This window comes from Heterodontus francisci, chromosome 32 (genome assembly GCF_036365525.1).
Source record: "Heterodontus francisci isolate sHetFra1 chromosome 32, sHetFra1.hap1, whole genome shotgun sequence".
NCBI classification, from domain to species: domain Eukaryota; kingdom Metazoa; phylum Chordata; class Chondrichthyes; order Heterodontiformes; family Heterodontidae; genus Heterodontus; species Heterodontus francisci.
This window is the reverse complement of record NC_090402.1, coordinates 19,695,032-19,720,148: the sequence shown is the minus strand read 5'-3', so window position 1 is coordinate 19,720,148 and position 25,117 is coordinate 19,695,032. Positions and strand designations below refer to the sequence as shown.

The following is a 25,117-nucleotide window of genomic DNA, read 5'->3' as shown; positions in this document are numbered from 1 at the left end:
GACATAAGCAAATGATATACGTCTACATACTTACAACCTGCTGCAGGACTCTGCTGCCCTGAGTTTAATCTCCAATGTCTTTAATCCAAGTTACCTGCAGACCATGAGCACGTCAGTGAGTTGAGCATTATCCACTTGTACACCACTCATTCCCAATGTTCTGGTTGACAACAAACAGAGATCCTTAATGGCAACTGCCTTAAGCAGCACTGTGCAGAACAGCATCAAACAGTAATGGTCATTTTTGCTAATGAGACCCAACATGTCCCTTTCCTTAATATAACTGAAAAGGCAATGCAACCAATTTTCAGAATTAGTTTCCAAGTTTAAATTAAGCAGTTTTAGCAACTAAAATGTGTAACTATAATGAATCAAACTGTGGCAGCTTCAGATTCTGAGTCAACGAGACTTCCAGCTCACAAATTGACTGGCTCTGGTCAAATCGTGACGTGGCACTTATTGTTAAAGAGGACCCTTATGAAAAGAACATTGTCCAGCGTATCCCAGATAATAAATACAGATTTATTTAAGCATCATTTTCACAAAGACTCCCCCTGAATCTCACCTCAGGAGTAAATACATTTAGACAGAAAATGCTTTTCATTTATTTTTCAATTTACATTCACTTAACAAAAATATTCACTTATCAGGTGAACTGAATATATTTTAAGTTGTAAAGAAAAACACATTTTATATCCCTTAATATTCATTTCATATTAATTAACAGAATTATAATCTACTTTCACAGCAGTGCACATTAGCACTGAAAATAGATATTTTTATAGGTACGAATTCAGTAATTTTAGAGGCAACATTTGAAACACAAAACAGTTACATTTATTTCTTGGCATTAAAAACAATAGCAATACAATATTTTAAGACAGTTGGTGTTTTTTTTCCATCACAGAGGTCCAGCAACAGTTTTGACAGTACATATTCATTGAGTACAAAACTACTGCTAATAGGCCAAGGGTTCAAAACCAAACATTAGGCCGACGAAACAAAATGTACAAACCTCAGCCAACAAAGTTCTTCCATTCAACGAGATAAATACGTGGTAATAAATAATAAGTAAATCATCTGCAAAAATATTCCAAAACTTTTAGTCAAGGCTCATATTAAGTGTGTGGAATTCACATTAAATAGGAGAAACAGAGGTTGTCGGTCTTTTGAAGTGCAACAGCAATAAACAGAACGGAGCAGACATGCACTATACATTTTGGGTAGGTTGCTATGGTTACAGATTAATCAGGAAGGGAAAAGAAAGGATTTTTAAAAAAAGCAACAGTCTGCGGGTTATCACTTCAGGTCTAGAATTTCTTCATCAAAAGACGTATTCAGGTGAAATGAGCTGGTAGGTGGGGGGCTCTCTTCTCTGTTCGCTGTTGTGTCTGGATCGGAGCTGGTGGATAAATGCCGCTGGGTTTCTGCCTCAGTGTCAATTATCTCCGACAGAATCCTGCAAACAAGAAAATAAAATCAAAATGTTTTGGAGTCAAGGCTTTATTCCTGGGTCCGAGGGGAGTGGGTGGAGGGGGCTGGGCATTTAAACAATGAATGGGCACAGAAAGCTCACTAACACCTCACAAAGAACAACGAACAAAGAACAGTACAGCACAGGAACAGGCCATTCGGCCCTCCAAGCCTGCGCCGATCTTGATGCCTGCCTAAACTAATACCTTCTGCACTTCCAGGGCCCATATCCCTCTATTCCCTTCCTATTCATGTATTTGTCAAGGTGTCTCTTAAACGTCGCTATCGTATCTGCTTCCACCACCTCCCCTGGCAGCAAGTTCCAGGCACTCACCACCCTCTGTGTAAAACTTGCCTCGCACATCCCCTCTAAACTTTGCCCCTCGCACTTTAAACCTATGTCCCCTAGTAACTGACTCTTCCACCCTGGGAAAAAGCTTCTGACTATCCACTCTGTCCATGCCGCTCATAACTTTGTAAACCTCTATCATGTCGCCCCTCCACCTCCGTTGTTCCAGTGAAAACAATCCGAGTTTTTCCAACCTCTCCTCATAGCTAATGCCTTCCAGACCAGGCAACATCCTCGTAAACCTCCTCTGTACCCTCTCCAAAGCCTCCACGTCCTTCTGGTAGTGTGGCGACCAGAATTGCACGCAATATTCTAAGTGTGGCCTAACTAAGGTTCTGTACAGCTGCAACATGACTTGCCAATTTTTATACTCTGTGCCCCGACCGATGAAGGCAAGCATGCCGTATGCCTTCTTGACGACCTTATCCACCTGCGCTGCCACTTTCAGTGACCTGTGGACCTGTACGCCCAGATCTCTCTGCCTGTCAATATTCCTACAGGTTCTGCCATTTACTGTATACCTTGCACCTGCATTAGACCTTCCAAAATGCATTACCTCACATTTGTCCGGATTAAACGCCATCTGCCATTTCTTCACCCAAGTCTCCAACTGATCTATATCCTGCTGTATCCTCTGACAATCCTCATCATTATCCGCAACTCCACCAACCTTTGTGTTGTCCGCAAATTTACTAATCAGACCAGCTACATTTTCCTCCAAATCATTTATATATACTACAAACAGCAAAGGTCCCAGCACTGATCCCTGCGGAACACCACTAGTCACATCCATCCATTCAGAAAAACACCTATCCACTGATACCCTCTGTCTTCTATGACCGAGCCAGTTCCGTATCCATCTTGCCAGCTCACCTCTGATCCCGTGTGACTTCACCTTTTGTACCAGTCTGCCATGCGGGACCTTGTCAAAGGCTTTACTAAAGTCCATATAGATAACATCCACTGCCCTTCCTTCATCAATCATCTTCGTCGCTTCCTCAAAAAACTCAATCAAATTAGTAAGACACAACCTCCCCTTCACAAAACCATGCTGCTTCTCGCTAATAAGTTTGTTTCCAAATGGGAGTAAATCCTGTCCCGAAGAATCCTCTCTAATAATTTCCCTACCACTGCCGTAAGGCTCACCGGCCTATAATTTCCTGGATTATCCTTACCATCCTTCTTAAATAAAGGAACAATATTGGCTATTCTCCAGTCCTCTGGGACCTCACCTGTAGCCAATGAGGATGCAAAGATTTCTGTCAAGGCCCCAGCAATTTCTTCCCTTGCCTCCCTCAGTATTCTAGGGTAGATCCCATCAGGCCTTGGGGACTTATCTACCTTAATGCTTTGCAAGACACCCAACACCTCCTCCTTTTTGATAATGAGATGACTGAGACTATCTGCACTCCCTTCCCTAGGCTCATCATCCACCAAGTCCTTCTCTTTGGTGAATACTGATGCAAAGTACTCATTTAGCACCTCGCCCATTTCCTCTGGCTCCACACATAGATTCCCATCTCTGTCCTTGAGTGGGCCAACCCTTTCCCTGGTTACCCTCTTGCTCTTTATATATGTATAAAAAGCCTTGGGATTTTCCTTAATCCTGTTTGCCAATGACTTTTCATGACCCCTTTTAGCCCTCCTAACTCCTTGCTTAAGTTCCTTCCTACTGTCTTTATATTCCTCAAGTGCTTCGTCTGTTCCTAGCCTTCCAGCCCTTACAAATGCTTCCTTTTTCTTTTTCTTCTGATATAACAGTTATTACCTATAGGAGGCGTCTTGATAACAATCTTGCTGTAACAAATCCCTTGTAAGACTATTCTGTTTGTTTGACTCAACCTGCACATTGCTGCAACTAGATTTAGGTGTCTTGGATGTTCGACCATTGGATATATCCTACAGTTGTACTTCGGTGTGAAAAAAGTCACAACTTACACAAACACCACAAGTTTCAATAGGGGTAAATTTTAACCTAACTTGCTGGGTGGGAAACCCATGGGTGGAACACTGGTTTCACACTCTGCCCATTGACTTCAATGAAGAGTAATATTGGACAGGTTGTGAAACCAGCATTGCGCCTGATCTTGTGGGTTTTCTGACAGGCGGGTTAGGTTATAATGATCCCCATTATCATTTCTCTTTGAAAAAGAGCAATGGTGCTGTGTCCCACTGGCACGCTGTTGGGAAGAAACTTCATGGGGGAACCAGGCAGGGATTCTAGAGGTCATTAGGCATTTTGACGAGATGTGAAAGCTGCACAAAATGGATGCATAATAACAAGGAGTAAATAATTTTCAAAACTACTTTCACCTTGTTAATATAGTTAATCAGTGCAGTGCCTCCCATTTCTATTATCGATCCTTTGTCAACATGGTTTTTGCAATCCATTGCTTTCACTGAATAGAGAATTATTCCCACATAATTAAGTTACCCCATTAGGCATCATACAATGCAGCACACAGGAATTGATGGAAATCAAGTGATGGATTCCCTTATCAAGTAAGTTCCAGTTTTCCCTGTCAGGTTACAGTGCCTTTACACTGCCTGTAGGAGAGCAGGGGAGTTCTCCCCATGCCCTGGCAAACATTTATTCCTCAACCAACACCACTAATAAACAGATTAACTGGGCATTTAATTTGTTACATATTCGTGGGGCTTTGCTGTGCGTAGATTGTTTGCCATATGTGCCTACATTGCAACAGTGACTGCAATTCAAAAGTACTTCATTGGTTGTGAAGACATCCTGCAGATGTGAAAGGTGCTATATAAATGCCATTCTTTCTCTGCAAGCACAGAATAGACAGAAAAGCTACAGTGGTCGATCTGTGTTGAGTTACAGATGAGAAGATGAATTTTTAATTCCATTGGGGTGCAACATTCCCAGGAATGCCAACTATGGAAGTTGAATAGAACCTCAATAAGTGGAACTGTTGTCAGTACTGTGATGCAGCATTTAACATCAGTCAATAGACAGGGTTTTTTTCCTTTCAATTTGTACCCATAGCATTGGTTTAGTTTGTAAGAAGATAAAGAATGACTTGCATTTATATGGCACCTCGTATGACCTCAGGATGTCCCAAAGCACTTTACAGCCAATGAAGAACTTTTGAAGTGTAGTCACAGTTGTAAGAAACGCTATTGCTATTTTGCGCACAGCAAGCTCCCACAAACAGCAATGTGATAATGACCAGATAATCTGCTTTAGCGATGTTGATTGAGGGATAAATATTGCCCAGGACACCAGGGACAACTTGATCTGCTCTTATTTGTTATAATGGATCTTTTACATCCAGCTGACAGGGCAGATGGGGCCTCAGTTTAACATCTTAGTTCAAAGATGGCACCTCCAACAGTGCAGTACTCCCTCAGTACTAGATTATGCGCTCAAATCTCTGGGGTGGGGGTGGGACTGGAACCCACAACCTTCGGACTCAGGGACGAAAATGCTGCCACGGATGGCACACCGTTGGTAAAACAAAATCTTCATGGAGAAACCAGACCGGCATTCTAGAGATCATTCCTGAAGATTAATTATTTTCCAAGGTTGAGAAGGTAGTGGTAATGACTTACAAACTGCTGGGGTTCTCTAAGACCTTTCAGATGGCACTGAAAATTGCAACGGGCGAGTCGTAAAAATCTATGGAGACGGGTGTATACTGTAGGGAATCTCCAGCCCTGCTCCCTGCTCAAGGTTATTCACAACTTCCCCCCCACCCCTCACCAAGTCATCCTCCCACTAACTCCCATTTGGAAGCTGGGAATGGTATTTGCAGAAGAGGAGAGATCTTCTCATCACATTACATGAATTGTAACACTGGAATTTTGTTTCTCTAGTTCAATTTAAATGAGCCCATGTCTTAAAGATGCAAGTTGTTTGCAAAATCCATCATAACCTTTCTTTTCTCTTTACAAATGCTGATGGACCTGCTGTTTACTTCCAGCAGTTTGTTTTTATTTCAGAAAATGTCTAAATGGAAAGATGTGTTTGCGTTATGACCCAGTGTTAGCCTTGGCTATCAGTGAATAGTGGCTGAGCTCTTCTGAGACTGAAGGCTGTGGGTTAAAAGCCCCATTCGAGGCTCTTGGGCCCATAATCTAGGCTGATACTTCCCTGAAGTACTGAGGGAGTGCTATGCCATTTTTCATAAAAGATCCCATGGCACTATTCGAAGAAGAGCAGGGGAGCCCTTCCTGGTGTTCTGGCCAACGTGAGTAAGACAGATTATCGAGTTACTTATATCTTTGCTGTTTGTGGTACCTTGCTGGGGAAAATTGGCCAGTATATTTCCCTACATCACAACAGTGACTACGGTTCAAAGACATTTAATTGGTTATGAAGTGCTTTGGGGCATCCTGAGGTCATGGAAGGTACTATATAAATCCAAGTTCTTTCTTTGTCAGTATTAGAAATCAAAGCTTGTATAGATTTAGGCCAGGGCAGGCCTTACACAGATAAACTGCGGGTCTTCATCTCCGATCAACCAAGATAGAACTTTCATCTGTCAGTGTTAAAGCTTTGCATATATGACAATTCACTGTTTCAGTTGATGTCATAGATAGCAGGTGCTTTCAGAGCACTGTGTAAACATTCTGCATTAGATTAAAACACAGCTATTCATTTTATCTACCAACTACAGGAAAAGGCACTTTTAGCCAATCATCTCAGGAATTACCCAGGAGCCATGGTCCCACACTGGCAAAGCATTGGTTGCTGCACAAAAGAAACTAGGATGAAACCACACTGAAAGAAAAGTTGTTTTAAATATTCAAGAAAAACTGATCTACCAGCATTGATAATTTAATAACTGAAACAAATCAGCAATCTTGTTGGCATTGTCAATCACCAAGTACTATAGTGGTGGTGGCAGGTAGCACTCTGTGTTTGAGTAGGCATGTAAAACATTGCCTTCCCCACTTCACAATGATGTGAGCAGGCAACAACTTGCATTTATGAAGCGCCCTTAACATAGTAAGGCACCCCAACGTGCTTAACTGCGTCCAAATCTGGCTCCTGCTTTCATTACTATGGAATAGAGTCAATACTGCATTCTTCAGTGTTGTGTAAACATGGCGCTAATGTATTTGTCTTACCTTCTCTCACCCTTGTCTCTCTCTTTTTTTTTTCTGTCCTTTTCCCATCCTTTTTCTCTCTGCCCTCTCTGTTTCTATCCTTTCTCTATGTCCTTTCTCTGTTTCTGGACTTTCTTTCCTGTCTGTCAGTTCACTTTCTTTCTGAGTCCCATCTTTTGCCCAATGTTCCTCTCTTTCTAAGTGTACCCTTTTCTCCTCTTTAATTTTTGCTTCTGTTTTCACAGACGTACGTATCAATAGCGTGGTTTCTTTCCAGTTTCCCTAAGAAAAATGAAGGAAAGCAAGAGATTACTATGGATTCTGATCTATCTCAAAAATCCATAGCACTAATGAAAGCTACCTACTAATTTAATGGGCCTTGCAATATCAATAGCAGCTCACTGATGAATTAATGGATATTGCATAGCAGTCTCTCAGAATGCACACTGGCACTAGACACCAAATAATCTACGAAGCCAGGCTGACAGCATGCCTGCTGGAATTAGATACCTTGTAATTACATACCATAAAGCCCCTGTCTGCCAGATTCTCAAGATGCATCAAAGCATTAGACACCATGCAAATCTATTCCGCTATCTTTCAGGACTGTGATACAAAATATAACTTAATTCCACCAATTTTCTAGGGGGTTACTGTTGTGGCTCCAGTTTTGGCTGCTCATTTCAAAAGGTTCAGCGAGTTGTCAATGGCAGATTCATAGAGGAGGTCCCTTTGTGTGGACACGGGATTTTGGTGCCAGCTATACACAGCACCACCTCTCATGTTCCAACTCACTGATTTTGAAGATAACCCTCTAATTTCTGTACAATTAGCTTCTCTCACTCAGTTGCTTTGGTATATCACTTATCTAATAAGAATATAACAAACAGGAGCAACAGTAGGCCATAAGGCCCCCTTGAACCTGCTCCGCCTTTCCACAGGATCATGACTGCTCTTTAACCTCAATTCCACTTTCCCACCCGATCTCCATGTCCTTTTGATTCCCCTAGAACCAAAAGATCTACATATCTCAGCTTGACTATACTCAATGATTGAGCATCCACAACCCTGTGGAGAAAAAAATTCCAAAGATTCACAACCCTCTGAGTAGAGAAGTTCCTCTTCATCTCAGCCTTAAATGATGGATCCCTTATCCTGAGACTGTGTCCCCATGTTCTAAATTCCCCCGCCAGAGGAAACAACCTCTCAGTGTTTACCCTGTCAAGCCTTGTTAGAATCTTATAAGTTTTAATGAGATTACCTCTCATTCTTCTAAACTCCGTTCAACTCAACCACTCATTCTAAGACAACACTCTCATCCCAGGAATCAATCCAGTGAACCTTCGTTGCACCACTTCCAAGGTAAGTATATCTTTCCTGAGGTAAGGAGACCAAAACTGTGGACAGTACTGCAGGTGTGGTCTCACCACAGCTCTATACAAATATAGCAAAACTTACTTACTCTTGAACTCCAGCCCTCGTGCAATAATAACTTTGTTTACTTGGTATATTTGGTATCAAACAGACTAAATGAATAATCTTCAATTCCAATGTAGTAGATGGAGCACATGTCAGAAACTCTCCAATCTCAGGTGTGCAAGGTGGGACCTGGAGGCTCAAGTCACCAAACTGAACATGAGATCCAATCACTTTGGCAGCCACTAAACACAGAAACTGCTGCTCAAACTTTCAAAGAGTAAAAAGGAGAGAGATAGAGAAAAGAGAAAGGCTGTATCTCAAAACCACAGATAAACCTTATGGTATCACATCTCATCAAGACCCCAAAAGATTCTGGAATCCTAAAGCAGCTCCTCAAGCCGTCTTTCCTTACACCTTCAACACTTACCTAAGAGTACAACCTCATAAAACTTCTCTCAGGTTGGATAGCTTGGCAGTTGGTTTAATAATGGACCTAAAGAATTCAGAATAATTAATATCTGGAAAAAGTGGTCCAAATGAGATCAAGGTGTTCATCTCAAAATAATCCAGTATTTACAATTATTGAAACTTGCGTTCAGGAATCTTTCGAGGCAATCCATGTCATTTTTCACCCTGATGCTAAACTCTCTTTCTATGAAAATACATACAATTGACGATTGCTTACCTGTCACTGCTTGTTGATCTCACAGCACCTTTCCTGAGCTCTTCATCCACTCCTTTCCGGGCCCATTTTTTCTGCTTTGGAGCAGTGTCAGATTTGGTTGTAGTTGATTCAGTCGTTAAGCCTAAAATGGCAACACGCAAAATATTCAAGCTTAGAGCAGGAGGCAACAACTCAATAAGAAAAACACACAATGCTGCCAGCTGGTGAGACTAGAATATAGCAAAGGCTGGTGGACTAAATTGGAAATCAATAAGGTGCCTGTAAGCATCATGGTTAATTCCAGTAGTTTGCATATAACGGTCGAGAACTTTCAAATAAATAAAGAGATAAAGGATAAAAGGTTTGCAACAATTCTGCAAATTTGGCAAATGCATCATGAAATAGTTGGTTAAATGGCAGATATCAGATTATCATGCATACAGATGACTAAAAGTCAGCATATACATTGGCTTACCTGCTAATAAAACTGCCTTAGGCTTCAAACAAGTTCTCATTTTAAATCAGCTCGACAGCAATTTAAGAGAGTTACACAGTTAAAATTTCAATTTCCTTATACACTTCTTCCTCTTTGCTCTTGTGATGCAAACAATTAAAGCTGGGTACAGGACTACTTAGGATCACTGGACCATAAACCACACCATTCTCATGAGGAATAGTGTTCTAATACAAGATCAGAATATTTTAACTCTTTTGCCAATGGATTGACTATGTTGGTTTAGCTTCAGGTAAAACAGCAGGCAAAGCTCATTATTTGCCTGAGTGTATCATAATTGGGTAATACCCTGAAAATCATTTAATACGCATTGCTGAAACAATGACGATGCCGCTTTAGAAAGCAGAGATGTAACGGCTTCAGTAACATTTTCTCAGCAACTTGTATCTTTCTTTAATAAAATATTGATGATCTTCAGCTTGTCCGATGGATTCAGTCATTTATGACTGAGGAATACTGAAGTTTGAGACACAGAGCTGCTAAGACACAACACTTTATGACTAAGGTTAAGATTTCTATTTGATATTTGATGTCCTTACACAATTATAAAAAGAAATCACAGAATTGTGCAACGTTATTGCACAGATATTGGTCTTTTGACCCATCAAGACTGTGTCAGTGTTTTGCTCCACAGGAATTCACCTCATCTAAACGAGCTCCCCTACTTGTTCCCCTCACCCTTTAATGTTCCTCTACATTAAGCAACTATCTACCGTGATTCTCTTTTAAAAGAACTTTTAGACTCTGCTTCAACAGCAGTTTGTGGAAGAGCATTCCACATTCTAACCATTCTATCAAAGAATGTTTCTAATAACCGAAGACCAGCTTAGCTAAGCTGGTGACACCTTTTCCTCAAAGTCAAAAGCATTTAGGTTTTAGTTCCTTTCTAGGACTTGAGCACATAATCTATGCTGAAAGTTCAGGGCAATATTGCTGCATCATTGGAAGTGCCATGTTTGGATGAGGAGTTAAACTGAGGTCTGGCCTGCCCGATCAGGTTTCGATCCCATGGCACTATTTGAAGGGCAGCAGGGAGTTATCATGATGTCTGGGCAACATTAATCAAAATACCATCAGAACAGTGTGAGTGATAATTCACCTGACCGTTGCTTGTGGGACCTTTGCTGTGTGAAAGTAGGCTCCTGCATCTGCCTACAAAACAATTAACACACTTCAAAAATAATACATTGGTTGCAAAACACTAAGATTTTCTGAGGACATAAAATGGACGAATTAAATACAAGTTCTTTTTTCTTTCTTATAATGCTAAAATAGAAGGTGAAAAGCAGAAAACGTAAAGCTGAATATTGTAGTCATTGCAGAGGTGATCCCAATAAATTTACAATAGGAAATAATACATTTATATCATAAATTTAGAAAGATGCTGTTGTGTACTATGCTTCTACTTTGATTTGTTTTTATTAGCGGGTTATGTATTTATTTAATATTCCAGCTGTAACGATGCAATAATCAAGTCTGTAACGTGTTACTATCTACTCTAGAGCAGTGGTTTCTCAAACTGGGGTCTGCGGGACACCTGGGGGTTCCCAGAATAATGTGAAAGTAGAAGTCCGAAGATGGGGGCAGAGTGTGGCCACCACATGTGTAGCACAGAGTGAGCTGGCTGTCTCACCTAGAAAGGGAGGTGCACGTGGAGGAGCACAGAAAGTGGCATAAAAGTAAATGTTTGTTTTCCTAAGAGCATTATTAAAACGCTCTCTACGTGCAGCATTTTCATATATTGTATCACAATTTAGATTGGGGGTGTGGTGTCTATGGTTGCTAGTCCATTAGAAGAGGAGTCTGTCAACCAAAAAAGTTTGAGAACCACTGCTCCATGGAAAAGAGATTAAATTTCAGAGAATAAGTATTTATAGATATAAATCAAAAATGCAATTTAATGTAGATGGAAAATATATCTTTTAACACTTAGAACAACATGTTAGCATTATCAAATGTTCTCCTTTCTGTGCAGTAAAGTTGTACTCTTGTGCAATTTAGATTTTTTATTTAGATTTAGAGATACAGCACTGAAACAGGCCCTTCGGCCCACCGAGTCTGTGCCGACCATTAACCACCCACTTATATTAATCCTGCACTAATCCCATATTCCTACCACATCCTCACCTGTCCCTATATTCCCCTACCACCTACCTATACTAGTGGCAATTTATAATGGCCAATTCACCTATCAACCTGCAAGTCTTTTGGCTGTGGGAGGAAACCGGAGCACCCGGAGGAAACCCACGCAGACACAGGGAGAACTTGCAAACTCCACACAGGCAGTACCCAGAATTGAACCCGGGTCGCTGGAGCTGTGAGGCTGCGGTGCTAACCGCTGAGTCTGTTACTGCATTCTTGCTCATATGTTTACTCAAATCTACAGTTCCCTTTACGGATGAAAAGTCTGTCAAAAAACCCATGAAATTACCAGTCATGTCTGAATTTATTGGTAATACAGAAAAACCTCTGCAGATTATTAACATTCTGCAGCTTGAAGAGCACAAAGACAAATAAGGAGACCCCAGTGTTGGACCAACAAATTGTGGACAAGAACAGCTTTAACTATAGACATTGTTCCATCCATTGAACTCAAATTGGGTGAAAATATCCTTTCCAGAGGACATAAAATGCACGAGTTAAATATAAGTTGCTTTTTTTGGCGCTTGCTTTGAGAAATATTTTATTTTCTCTATTTTCCACTCAAACTCATTTGCAAATCGACAAACGTAAAATCTTACTTGAACCAGCAAAATTGGGCATTTTAGAAAGCAATTTAAAAAAAAATTATTTGCTTTAAAAAATATTATTTGATATATTTAAGAATGGTAACTTGGTGAAGTTCGATTCATACATCTGAAAACAGATTTGTCATTAAAAAAACACCAGTTTTAATTAGTGTCTAGTCCCCAACTGTGAGTAATCCCATTTTAAACAACTCAAAATGATTTTTAAAGAACTATGCCAACCCATTTACTGGTTATAATGGTGTACAGTAGTCAGTTTCTTAGTAAATTTAAAAAAATTGCAAGATGTTAAAATGTGCCTAAAAACAGCTTAATTTTCAGAGCCTCCTTGAACACCTGCAAACAAGCACAATTAGTGAAAACTTGCAATGCTTATTAATTTGATCTGTGGCATGGCTAATTTTTTGGGTGGGCCCTGCTTCTCGTGCAATGTTTTTAAGCTAGGAAAAAAATTGCAGAAACTCAAATTATGCTGAATGGAAGTTGCACATAAAATTCTCAACCTTTTGCGCTGGTTTCGCCAATTTTGAGTGAGTTGTGCCATCAAAGCCACAGCTACTGACTGGAAATGCCACTCGAGTACCACAGAACCATAGAAAGATTATGCTGTGCCGGCCAAAAAAACTAGCCACCCAATTTAATTCCACCTTCCAGCACCCGGTCCTTAGCCTTAGGTGTATGTCCAGGTACCTTTTAAAAGAATTGAGGGTTTCTGCCTCCACCACCATTCCTGGCAGTGAATTCCAGACATCCACCACCCTCTGGGTGAAAAAGTTTTTCCCCATGTCCCCTCTAATCCTTCCACCAATCATCTTAGATCTGTGCCCCCTGGTAATTCACCTCTCCACTAGGGGAAACAGGTCCTTCCTATCTACTCTATCTAGGCCCCTCATAATTTTGTACACCTCTATTAAGTCACCCCTCAGCCTCCTCTGTTCTAAGGAAAACAACCCTAACCTATCCAATCTTTCCTCATAGCTGCAACTTTCGAGCCCTGGCAACATTCTTGTAAATGTCTGGTGTACTCTCTCCAGAGCAATTATGTCCTTCCTGTAATGTGGCGACTAGAACTATACGCAATACTCCAACTGTGGCCTAACCAGCGTTTTAAACAGTTCCAGTATTACATCCCTGCTTTTGAATTCTATACCTCGGCCAATAAAGGAAAGCATTCCGTATGCCTTCTTCACTACTTTGTATACCTGTCCTGCCACCTTCAGGGACCTGTGAACATGCACTCCAAGGTCTCTCACTTCTTCTACCCTTCCCAATATACTCCTGTTTATTGTGTATTCCCTCGCTTTATTTGCCCTACCCAAATGCATTACCTCACACTTATCTGGATTGAATTCCATTTGCCACTTTTCCACCCACTCAACCAAACCATTGATATCATTCTGGAGTCTACAGCTATCCTCCTCAACTACATGGCCAATTTATGTGTCATCAGCAAATTTCCCAATCATGCGACCCACATTTAAGTCCAAATCATTAATATATACCACAGACAGCAAGGGACCCAACACTGAGCCCTGTGGAACCCCACTGGAAACAGCTTTCCATGCACAAAAAGTATACAAGCAGGGACAATTTAGCAACTCAACAGTGCTGTCCAGAGATGTTCGGTGAAGAAGAAAGATTTAAATATTTTCTTCAGTTTTAAGCTTCAGCTTTAGGTTCTAAAAAATAGCCTCTAGCTTGAAAGAATAGTCTGCTTATTTGAAAACTGCAGTTAAGGCCTGCTGAATTAATTCTCCTTCTGAAGAGTATGACAATTTATAGTTATTTTATTTAATTTATAATCCTAACCAAGCAGAGAGCAAAAAAGGAATTGTAAAGCAGATTATTTGATCTATCTTTTGCTTTGCTAAGACAATACCTAATTTCTAACTGTTAGCTTTGTTAAGAGCTGCATTGGGGCCAAACCTGGCTGAAGCCACTTCTGTAGCAACGAATGCTGTTGTTTTAAGGCATAAATAGAATCATAGAAAGTTTAAGGCACAGAAAGAGGCTATTTGACCCATCGTGTCTGTGCCAGCCGAAAAACGATCCACCTATTCTAATTCCATCTTCCAGCACTTGGTCCGTAGTCCTGCAGATTACGGCATTTGAGGTGCATATCCAGACTCCTTTTGAATGAGTTGAGGGTCTCTGCCTCAACTACCCTTTCAGGCAGTGAGTTCCAGACCATCACCACCCTCTAGGTGAAAAAGGTTTTCCTCATCTTTTTTTATTATTCATTCATGGGATGTAGGCGTCGCTGGCTAGGCCAGCATTTATTGCCCATCCCTAATTGCTCGAGTAGGTGGTGGTGAGCTGCCTTCTTGAACCGCAGCAGTCTATATGACTGCCTGCGCAGCTCTGGAGAGATTGTAGGCTTTGTCACACAGAAAGCAGGCAGTAGTAACTGAAAAGCCATCTACAAAGCAGGTCTCGCTCTCTCTCTCTCTCCAGTAAAAATCAAGAGAAGACCCGGTTGCAACTGGTAAAGCCCCTCAAGCCTACAGACTGCCACAGCCAGCAACCAGGGGACAAGCCCCTCTTCTGCCTTCAGGAGCCCCGAGAGAAGCAAGCCCACAACTGTGCACGTGGCCCAGCGAAGACTTCAGAAATACAACTTCAACTGAGGACTTGAGATTTAAGACTGTATCTAAATTCCATTCATTCCGGACTCTACTCCAACTACCAAAGCTGTTTTCCCTATGTAATCTATTTGTGTATGTGTGAGTGACTCTCCTGTGAATGTGTGCATGAATGCGTAGCGTATTTTAGTAATTTTAACCGGTTTAGAGTGTTAAGAGTAATAAACTTACGTTCTTTCTTGTTTAAACTCAAGAAAATCTGTCTGATTGATTCTTTTTCAATTACAGTAGAGGAAGAGGAGCAAGCGCTCACTGAGGTGGTAAGTTCAATCACTGTGTTAAAAAAGGATAAACCCTGTTGCAGTCAAACCAGAGAATCTGCCCCCTAATTTTTCTACCAATCACTTTAAATCAATACCCCCTCATCACTGACCTCTCTATTAAGGTGAATAGACCCTTCACCTCCACTCTATCCATTCCCTCACAATTTTGTATATCTCAATCAAATCTCCCTGCAGCCTTCTCTGTTCTAAGGAGAACAACCCCAGCCGATCCAATCTTTCCTCATAGCTGCATTTTTCCAGTCCCTGCAACATCCTCGTAAATCTCCTCTGCACCCTCTCTAGTGCAATTATATCCTTTCGGTAATGAGGGGACCAGAACTGCACACAGTATTCAAGTTGTGGCTTAACCAATGAGTTATACAGTTCCAGCATAACCTCCCTGTTCTTATATTCTATGCCTCGGCTAATAAAGGAAAGGATTCCATATGCCTTCTTAACCATCTTATCAACCAGTCCTGCTACCTTCAGGGATCTGTGCACATTCACTCCAAGATCCCTCACTTCCTCTACACTTCTCAGTATTTTCCCATTTATTGTGTTCCTTTGCCTTGTTTGACCTCCCCAAATGCATCACCTCACACTTCTCCAGGTTGAATTCCACATGGTTGGTTTCCTTGGCTAATTGCGATTGAGGTTGGTGGGGGGCGGGAGGGGAGGGAAGAGAGGGAAAGGAGAGGGAGGGAGGAAATAAAGAGCGAGGAGAGAGTCAGTCAGACAGAGAGAGAGGGAATGAGAGACAGAGAGAGACAAAGACAAAGAGAGAAAGAAAATATGGGCTTAAAAGATAAACAACAAATATAAAGACACCAACAGAGTGTTCATTTTAGTTGACCAGAGTTGTAGCTGAAACTGAGACCTACCCCCACCTGTCCCCATGACATCAGGACTTATCATTAAGGGTTTACTCACACACACCATGCAAAGTACCCGATAACAGTGTTCTGTTCTACACTGTTTCAGAGATGCACTGCCACCTCATTTTGAATCTCATTTTAAATAAACACTGCATTTTGTCTACAATTCCTCACTTAATGGGCTCCTCCAAAATCTGGGAAAGGTGCCAGGTGCAAAAAGGCAAGTTGGGGAATTCAGAGTGAGTCAAAGACAACTACTCAAGTTACAGGCTGATTCTGGGAGAGCAGGGAAGCTACAGTTTGTCATTCAGGGGAAAGATAAAACAACCCTTACCCAGCAACTCTTTGCGTGTTCTGCAAGCAATCTCTTTGATCTCCATGCGGGAAAGTGAAAGCGAATGGGTTACTGGCATCGCTGCAATTGCACTGGACGTAGGAGTGGTAATAACCTTGGCAACCAGAGGCGACTTCAGAGGCCGCTCAATGCTCCTTCCAACGAGATTGCTGAGAGGAATCTTATAAATGTGCTTCCACTGAATTTCACCTTAAAATACAACACAACAATATTGTTAGCAACCATCAAGCACACCATGCCTTGTACTGGGGTAGTTAATGTTACCAATGCGTTATACACGGAGAATGATTACTAATTACAGTGGGCTAGCATATCCTCATCATAGTATCACCTGTACAATAGAGCCTAGGAACTTTGCCTCATTATCTATTACAGAGTGTCGTAATCAATTGAAATAAATTATTTACTAACATGGTGTTATTATTAAAATGAACTTAGCAATGAATTATAACATTTAAAATTAACATTTGTAAAAAAAAAAATTGTATCAACTTAACCAGAAACTCAATACAAACCAGCGGACATTTTTACATCATTATCTGATTATAATGGTGGTGGAAGCAGATTCAATATTAACGTTCAAAAGGGAACTGGACACATACTTAAAAAGGAAAAATTTGAAGGACTCTGGAGAAACAGCAGGAGAGTGGCACTAATTTGTAACTCAGAGAGCTTGCACAGGCATGATGGGCTGAATGGCCTCCTTCTGATTCTATGGTAATGAGAGTCACTACTGATGGAAGGTGTTATATACTATATTGTGGACCTAATTAAAACATTCTAAATCTGGACTTTCCATCAATGCACAAGCCCTTATTTGACCTGAATATATTTTTGGCACTTACTAATGAAAAAATCTGGCTGTAGCGAGTCACTCAACCTTGTGGTCCTGTATCAAACCGACTCTAACAATAATACTATTGATCCTATAAGATTAAAATCAATAACGAAATCTGAAGGGTCAGTTAGTTTTTAAACATCAGGTCCTTAACAAGTTAGTTATTACTTTAACGAAGTTTCTCAGTGACATTGCTATTCCAGATGATGCAACTATTAACAAGACAGCGATTGCCAATTCACCCACGCAAAACAGGTTTCACCTTCTCTGCTGCCAAACTGCAAAGAAATAATCATCACTCAGCTGAGGACATAAACCAGAAGGTGGTGTGATGGAGCCATCACATCATTTCAATGTGGACAGGACATGTTCACAGACTGAGCATTACTAGCCTCTGTTTTGTTAATACACTGAGCTTGAATATTCAACAGCATTTCATTGCACTGATGCATGTTAATACTCATCTTCAAATTACTCCTAATTGCAAGCGGACATGCATGTCTGTTGCTTAACTTCAACGTGGAATTTAATTTTGGTAACCCTTTATTAAACTCTTGTTGTCCAACATACGGCCCACGGGCCGAGTTTCCATCCGGCCCGCGGATCTATTTCAAAGATGAGAAATTTTGCATTTTTTTCTTTCAGAACAGCTTTTTAAAAAGTTGTGCTGACAGTTTCACAGCTGACAGGTGCTGACATCAGGAACAGCATTTCTGAACTTCGAACAGAGTCAGTGTTTCCGCCGGGTTCTGACCTTTTTTTTTTAAAAGGCTGCCGGGAAAACCCCGAATCTGTCCGAAGTTGGGAAACTGCTGTTCCTGTTGTCAGCATCTGTCAGCTGTGAAACTGATAACGTGATTTAAATAAAAACTGACCAAACATAAAGCTGCTGTGCTGATCGCTCCCGCTCCCTGCAATTGTCACCAGGGGAGGGCGGGGGTGGTGGCGGACAAAGACAGAGAGGGGGACAGACAGAGAGAGAGGGGGACAGACAGACAGAGAGGGGGGAACAGAGAGACAGGGGGACAGAGAGAGCGAGGAAAACATGGGGTCAAAATCCTGGAACTCCCTTCCTAACAACACTGTTCGTGTACCTACACCCCAAGGATTGCGGTGCTTCAAGAAGGCAGCTCACCACCACCTTCTCAAGGGCAGTTAGGAATGGGCAATAAATGTTTGCTTAGCCAGTGACACCCATATCCCCCAAATGAATGTAAAAATTGGGATGTTTGGGATTTCCCATTAATGAGGGAACCAAAAAAGACATTTTATATCGCAGATCATGGTGACTTAGAGTCTTATGAAGTTTTTATTATTGCATTATAAATATAAAATTGATTACTATGTTATAAAGATCCATACGGAGCTGAGGTGAAGACTAAGAAACAGTTTAAGAAACAGCGAAGTGCTACAGTGTGACATTGGTAGGATTTTATTTAGAAAGGATGAGTGTAAATGGGATGAAAGGCCTTCGTCATCCTAAACTATCTGGTAACTTTGATTCTAGATGAAGTGAGTGGGCACAAGTATGGCAGATGGAGTGCAATGTGTGAAGGTGTGAGATGCGAGAAAGACAAACCAGAATCTTTTCTTCATAGTGAGGCGCCGTGGCTGGCCAAAGGGACTTGGGTGCCCAGATACACAAATCTCGTAAAGCTAATGCACAGGTGCAAAACACAATGGCTGGAATTTTTCATTGGGCGGGAGGCTCCATCCACCAGCCGAAAAGTCGGTGGCGAGCCCGCCTCCGTGGGCCTAAGGAGCCATACCGGGATTTTTCGCTCCCCAGGCCTTCAATTGGTCTTGGGCGGGATTTCCAATTCTTTGAGGCAAGAAGTCCTGCTTAATGGAGCTGCCAGTCAATCAGCAGGCCAGCAGCTCTTAGTCCCAGCAGCGCCACTGGGAGTGGTGGCCACTGCTGGGACTACACCCAGCCAACAGAACTAACAGGAAGGACGGCCCCAGAAAAAAGGTAAGTGTTTAGGGCCTCGCCGGGGACAATTGGCCAGGCCCCGGCGAGGCAAGGGTGATCGGTTAGGGGAGCAGGGGGAGTGTTGTACGTTGGGGACACTTGGGGCTTCGAGGGCGGCTTTCCGTGGGGCACAGGGTGCCCGATCCGGAGGGCCCCCCCACCAGCCCACAAGAAGGCCACCTGGTTTCATCAGGCGGGCTTTTTGAGGCCTCAGCCACCCGCCAGCCAATGGTGGGCAGAGGCCCTTAAGTGCCAGTTAATTGGCCACTTAACGGCCTTGATTGGCCTCGGGTGGGTGGGCTGTTGCTTGCAGCTGCTGACCCGCGTAAAATTGCAACGGTGGTAGGAGGGGGTCAGGAACGCTCACCCCCTCCCCCCCCCCCCCACAAACATCACTCATTCAATTTTATGACCCCCTCCCCCCCACCTTGCACCATCAGCTCACTTGTTTGGGGGAGCTTAAAATTCCGGCCAATGAAATGGAATGTTGGCCTTTATCTCAAGGGGATGGGAATACAACAGTGAGGAAGTGATGCTTCAGTTATACTCACCCTTGGTTAGACCTCAGCTGGAGTACTGCATTCAGTTCTGGGCACCATACCTCAGGAGGGAGTGTGGTGAAGATTCAGGTCTTAAAGGGTTAAATTATGAGGTCATGCTGCATAAGTTTGGCTTGTATTCCCTTGAGATTAAATGGTCAAGAATTGATTTAATGTTGTCCTTTAAAATCTTTACGGCATTCGATCGGCTGGATAAACAAACCCTCTGGTGGGGGGAATCCAGAGCAAAATCTTAAAATGAGAGCTAAGCCCTTTAGCAGAGAAAGCAGGAAGCACTTTTTCGCACAGAAGGTGGTGGAAATCTGGAACTTGCCCCCCCCTGCAAACGGCCGTGGATGCTGGATCAATTGAAATTTACAAGTCTGCAGGTGATATATTTTTGTTGGATAAGGGTATCAAGTGATATGGAGCAAAGCTGAGTAAATGACGTTGAAGTACAGATCAGCGATGATCTAAATGATTGGATGAATAGGGTCAAGGAGGCAAAAGGCCTCCTCCCATTCTTATGTCACTTTCATCATGTATTTGTTGAAACCTGTACTTCCACTAGTTGCTGTGAAAGCTCATTGGGTAGCAGTTTACCTGCAGGCTGCCAACCGGCTCACAATATTGCTTTAGCATCTTAGCCAGTGCCACGTGACATTCAGGAACCAGACAACAAGCCTGCAAACTTTTTCACTGGGATTACTGAGGTCATCAAACTAATCTCAGCTTCATCGTAAATGTTAAAAGCAATAGCCGCTCAAATGAATCTCTGGGACATTGCTGAGAGAGAGAGAGCCTGTGCTAAGCAAATGCTACATGTCTATAGATTCAAATGCCATGTGAAAATGTCAGGGAAATTGATTTTTGGATTTAGTAACCATAGTATTGGGAGCGGACCGAGTTCTCTGACATTAAATGCAGCAATGTCTCGTCAGAAACAGTTTCACAAGCAAGCACATGATCTCCTCAGCATTTTAAAAAATTAGGTTTTTATTTGCACTTTTCATTTTTTGATGCACTGTCCTGGAGGAGGTGGGATAATAGTGTGAGGAATGGAAGCATTTACTGCTTTGAATACTTACAGTCGTGGTCAATTACTCCCAGGTTTAGTATAATGCAGCTGGGTACAGGGTAAAGCTCCTAATCTGCCCCATCAACGGCCCAAAAATCCTCAGGCCACGCTCCCAGGCATTATGCCAGCATGGTGCCTGCTAGAACTAGCCCCACTAGCGTTTGGGGGCTCAATGGGAGGGTGCCCATCAGTCCCGTGCTCCTGGAAAGTTTGACACCCTGTCTGTTATCTGGGAAAGGGGGAGGCCTGGGCATTGAATGAGGGAATTTTTTTGCATACCTTTGGCTTCCTTACCAATAATTTTTTTTTAATCCTCATCTTCAGCAGTCCAGATTGCTTCTCAGGCCTGGACCTCTTCCATGGGGCCCATGAGCAATTATCTGGAAGCTGTGGTTATGCCTCTTTCTGTGGGGAGAGGCCCGCCTCAACATCAAGAAGGGCCACCGCATATTACCGGCGGCGGGGGGACCTCGGTGTGGCTCCCCTGCCGCCCGGTGGCGGGCCCTTCATCTGAATATTCAAATTAACAATAAAGACATGTAAATGAAATTACCTACAGGTGGTGGCCGTCCCACGCCAATTTTACGGCCGCCATTTGAACTTTGCGCGCCTTTGGAACTCCGTACAGAGTTCCGCGGTGAGAACCTAGTGCGGAGGGGGGAGGAATAAAAATTTCAGGGCGAGAGGGATGGAGGAGCAGGGAAGTCACTCTTGATTGGATGTGGGGATGGTGGGAAGGGGTTGAATGGCAAAAGTTAAAAGGTTGGGGGGTAAAGTTCAGATAGGGCATAAGGCAAGTTTTGTAGATATCGGGCAGTAGAAATGACCATTGGGAGGTTTGGGGAAGGACCTCCATCACCTAATTATTTATTAAAAACATATGAGGTGCACTACAATCTTTAAAATTTTACATCTGCGTTAAGGGCTTAAAGCCCTTTGAAAATGCATTGGTGCTGGACGCCATTGCCGGGTAATTTATGGGCTGGCAGCAGATAAAATCATTAAAGTGGCTTAATTGACGTTGAGAAAGCATTTGCAGGGCGACAGAGAAAGGGCGGGGGAAAGGGACTAGCTGAGTTGTTCTTGCAGAAAGTTGACACGGGCACAGATGGACTCCTTCTGTGCTGTAACCATTCTATGATTCTAGAAGTCAAATGGACAACTGATGTCCTTTGGAGAAATAAACCTGCTAACCTTACTTCATTCTGGCCTATGTGTGACTCCAGTCCGACACAATGTATTTAACACTTAATGGCCTCAGGACAACTAAGGATGGGTAACAAATACTGCCTTGGCAGCGACACCCACATCAAGAACAAATGAAAAAAAGCATAGATTGGGACAAAGCATATTCCACCGGATTCCCATTGGAGTAAACTTCCCACAAAGTACGCTTCGCTAAAAAAAATTTTAATGGCAAAAACAGTGAGTTAACATCAACGATGGATTTTAAAAGTCTGCAGCTTATAAAATACAGGAGTGTTCAAGGAATACCATCCACAGCCCAATAATACAGCAGACACTAATACATTTAGATTTTGCAGTTTTCACGGAAAAACGGAAGAACCACACATGATTCCCAAAACACCATCAAAGAAATCCTGAAATTCCAAGTAATAAAACTAGAATTTGACTTATTCAATCACTGCAAAGCAATGGCCCTGATTGGAATCCAGTCAAAATGTCTTGTACTCAAAAGAAATTTTGCTGTCACATTTTGTTTCAGTATATGATGGCTGATTTCCTTCCACTCAGCAAGGTGGGAATGGAATAGTAGTACGACGAAAATGGCAGTGAGGCTCTAACCGCCTGTTCCTGCCAACGTCAGCACCTGTGCCATTTTGGTGGGCGCCTTGAAATCAGTGGCCCTCGCGCCCATCTAAAACGGGCAGGAGCCTCCGCAAGTCGAGGGCCGACAGAAATTGGGAGTCCTGCGGAAATTGGCATATTAAATAAATCAGACCTTATAAAGTCTACTGAATGGAAGAGTGGCAGCGTGTATGATCTGCTCACTGGCAGTTGCCAGTGAGTGGTCTATCCAGTCGCCCATAAAGGAGCTGATGCTGTACAGAAAAATGCTTCCAAAAAGATTTGCAAAATGATTTTTGTGGGATCTGGAGAAGCAGTAACACTCTTTCTGGCCCTCAAAAAATAATCAAAACCCTGATGCTCGCCTGCAATTACTTCACACCACCGCCCCACCTGCTCCTGAACTTATCCAAACTGACTGGGGTCTGCCCAATGGAAGCTGTCACATATAAATATGCCCTGTAAGTGTGGCTGAAAGAGGATGATTTGCTGATAAACATAACTCTTATTCAAGAGTTATAGTACTCCTATATCATATACAGGATAATAGGTGACTGGCAGGGAGTTAAAAGACAGTAATTGAATTCAGAAGTAGATGATAATACAATACATCAAAACCAGAAAGCACAAACCGTTTAACATCAGTAGAACTCAAGAGACTGAATTACGGCCTTCAATTCAAGCCAATTTTTTTCATCCTTTATAATGTGATCATAATGTTTCCTGTATATAGTGAAATGTAAATCTAGTCTTTCAGTGTCCTGGAGTAATAGATCTCTATTTTGCTAACCAATCTAGTTCTTGCAGTGCTTCATCAATGACTAAATTTGAACTCCGACTGCTGCAGGTAAGTGGGTATTAAAGGCAAAAGTGGAAGGCGTTCTATGGAATCGCATAACATGTATTGTTACTGTATGTGACGTTTTGCTAAAAGATTACAGGAAAAGACTGTATACTCAATATATTATACAACAATAACTTGGATTTATATAGTGCCTTTAACATAGTAAAGCATCCCGAGCTGCTTCACAGGTGCAAAATCAGACAAAAATTGGCACCATGCCAAAGGAGACATTAGGATGGGTGACAAAGAGGTAGGTTTTAAGCAAGGTCTTAAAGGAGGAGAGAGAAATGGAGAGGAAGAGGGGTTTAGGGAGGGAATTCCCAAGCCCAGGACCAACATGGCTTCAGGCATAGCTGAAGAGAGTGGGGAAAGCACATGAGGCCAGAGCTGGAAGAATGCAGAGTTCTTGGAATGTTGTAGGGCTGGAAATGGTCCCAGAGGCAGGGGGGAAAGTGACTATGGAGGGATTTGAACATGAGAATGAGAATTTTAACATCGAGGCATTGCTGAACCAGAAGCCAATGTAGGTCAGTAGGTCAGCAAGCATAGGGGCGATGGGTCAACATCAGTGAACAAAATTAAAATCAATGACCAGAAAATTGGCAATGCTACAAACCTTCAAGCCTGCTTCTCCAATCCATGCTCCCAGCAAGCTGGCCAATTGCAGGGTTGGCAGCCCAGCAGTATCGGCAGTGCCACCAGGAGCACTGGCCATTGCCGGTACTGCCTTGGACCTCAGGAAAGTGTGGCGGGGTCGCTGGGGCCAGTCCAGGAAGCCCCAGTGAGGGGAGGTGGGAGGGTGTAGTCCAGGGGGAGGGGGGGGGGGGGGTGGGGGGGGTCCATGGAGGTGGAGGTTTTAGTGGCAGCGGTCCTCCGTGGGCCACAGATTGCCCATAGAGGAGGGATACACTCCCAAGCCCGCAGGTAGGGCACCTTGTATTACAATGTGTCCTTCCCGCGTGGTGGAGGCACCCTCGCTGCTGGTTAAATCCCAGTGGCCCGGGGGGGGGGGCGTGTCAAGAGGCCCTTACTTGGCCATTAATAGGGCACTTAAAGGCCTCAGTTGGCCTCAGGGCTGGAAGGCCGTCATCAGCCTATCACACCCACGGTAAAAATCGCTTGGCGACGTCCAGATTGGAAGTGGGCTAATTTCAACGTGATGAGAAGGGATCTAGCCAGGGTAAAATGGAACCAAATACTGACAAGAAAATCTGGATCAGAACAATGGGTTATCTCTAAGGAAGAGATGCTTCAGGTGTAGGCTAGGTACATTCCAACAGGGGTGAAAGGTAAGGGATCCAAAAAAAGAACCCCTTGGATAATGAGGGAGGTATTATGATGAAACAAAAAAAAGAGGGTGTATGATGCATGTCAGGTGAATTTTCCAAGTGAGAATCAGGCCATATACAATAAGTTGAGAGGGGAATTGAAGAGGAAAATAAGACTGGCAAAGAGAGTACATGAGATTAGAATGGCAGTCAACGTAAAAGGGAACCCAAAAATGTTCTACTGGCATATAAATCGTAAACGGGTAGTAAGAGGTGCAGTGGGGCCAATAGAGACAAAGTGGGTAATATATGATTAGAAATGCAGGGCAAGGCTAGAATACTTAATGAGTACTTTGTATCAGTGTTCACTAAGGAAGAGGAATCTGACAAAATAT

At 42.6% G+C, this 25,117-nt stretch overlaps 1 protein-coding gene across 3 annotated transcripts in view; it reads right to left on the bottom strand.

Annotated features, from left to right (window-relative positions):
• Positions 1-704: 704 nt before the first annotated feature.
• The window catches only part of garnl3 (GTPase activating Rap/RanGAP domain like 3), a 455,189-nt gene continuing 430,776 nt past the window's right edge, over positions 705-25,117 (bottom strand). For all 3 annotated transcript variants that reach the window (XM_068012410.1, XM_068012409.1, XM_068012411.1), the window contains 3 exons: positions 16,354-16,563; positions 9,000-9,120; positions 705-1,459 (listed from right to left, as the gene is read on the bottom strand). In XM_068012410.1, the coding sequence (XP_067868511.1) occupies positions 1,300-1,459; positions 9,000-9,120; positions 16,354-16,563 (491 nt within the window). In that variant the 3' untranslated portion in view covers positions 705-1,299. The remainder of the gene's footprint in view (positions 1,460-8,999; positions 9,121-16,353; positions 16,564-25,117) is intronic.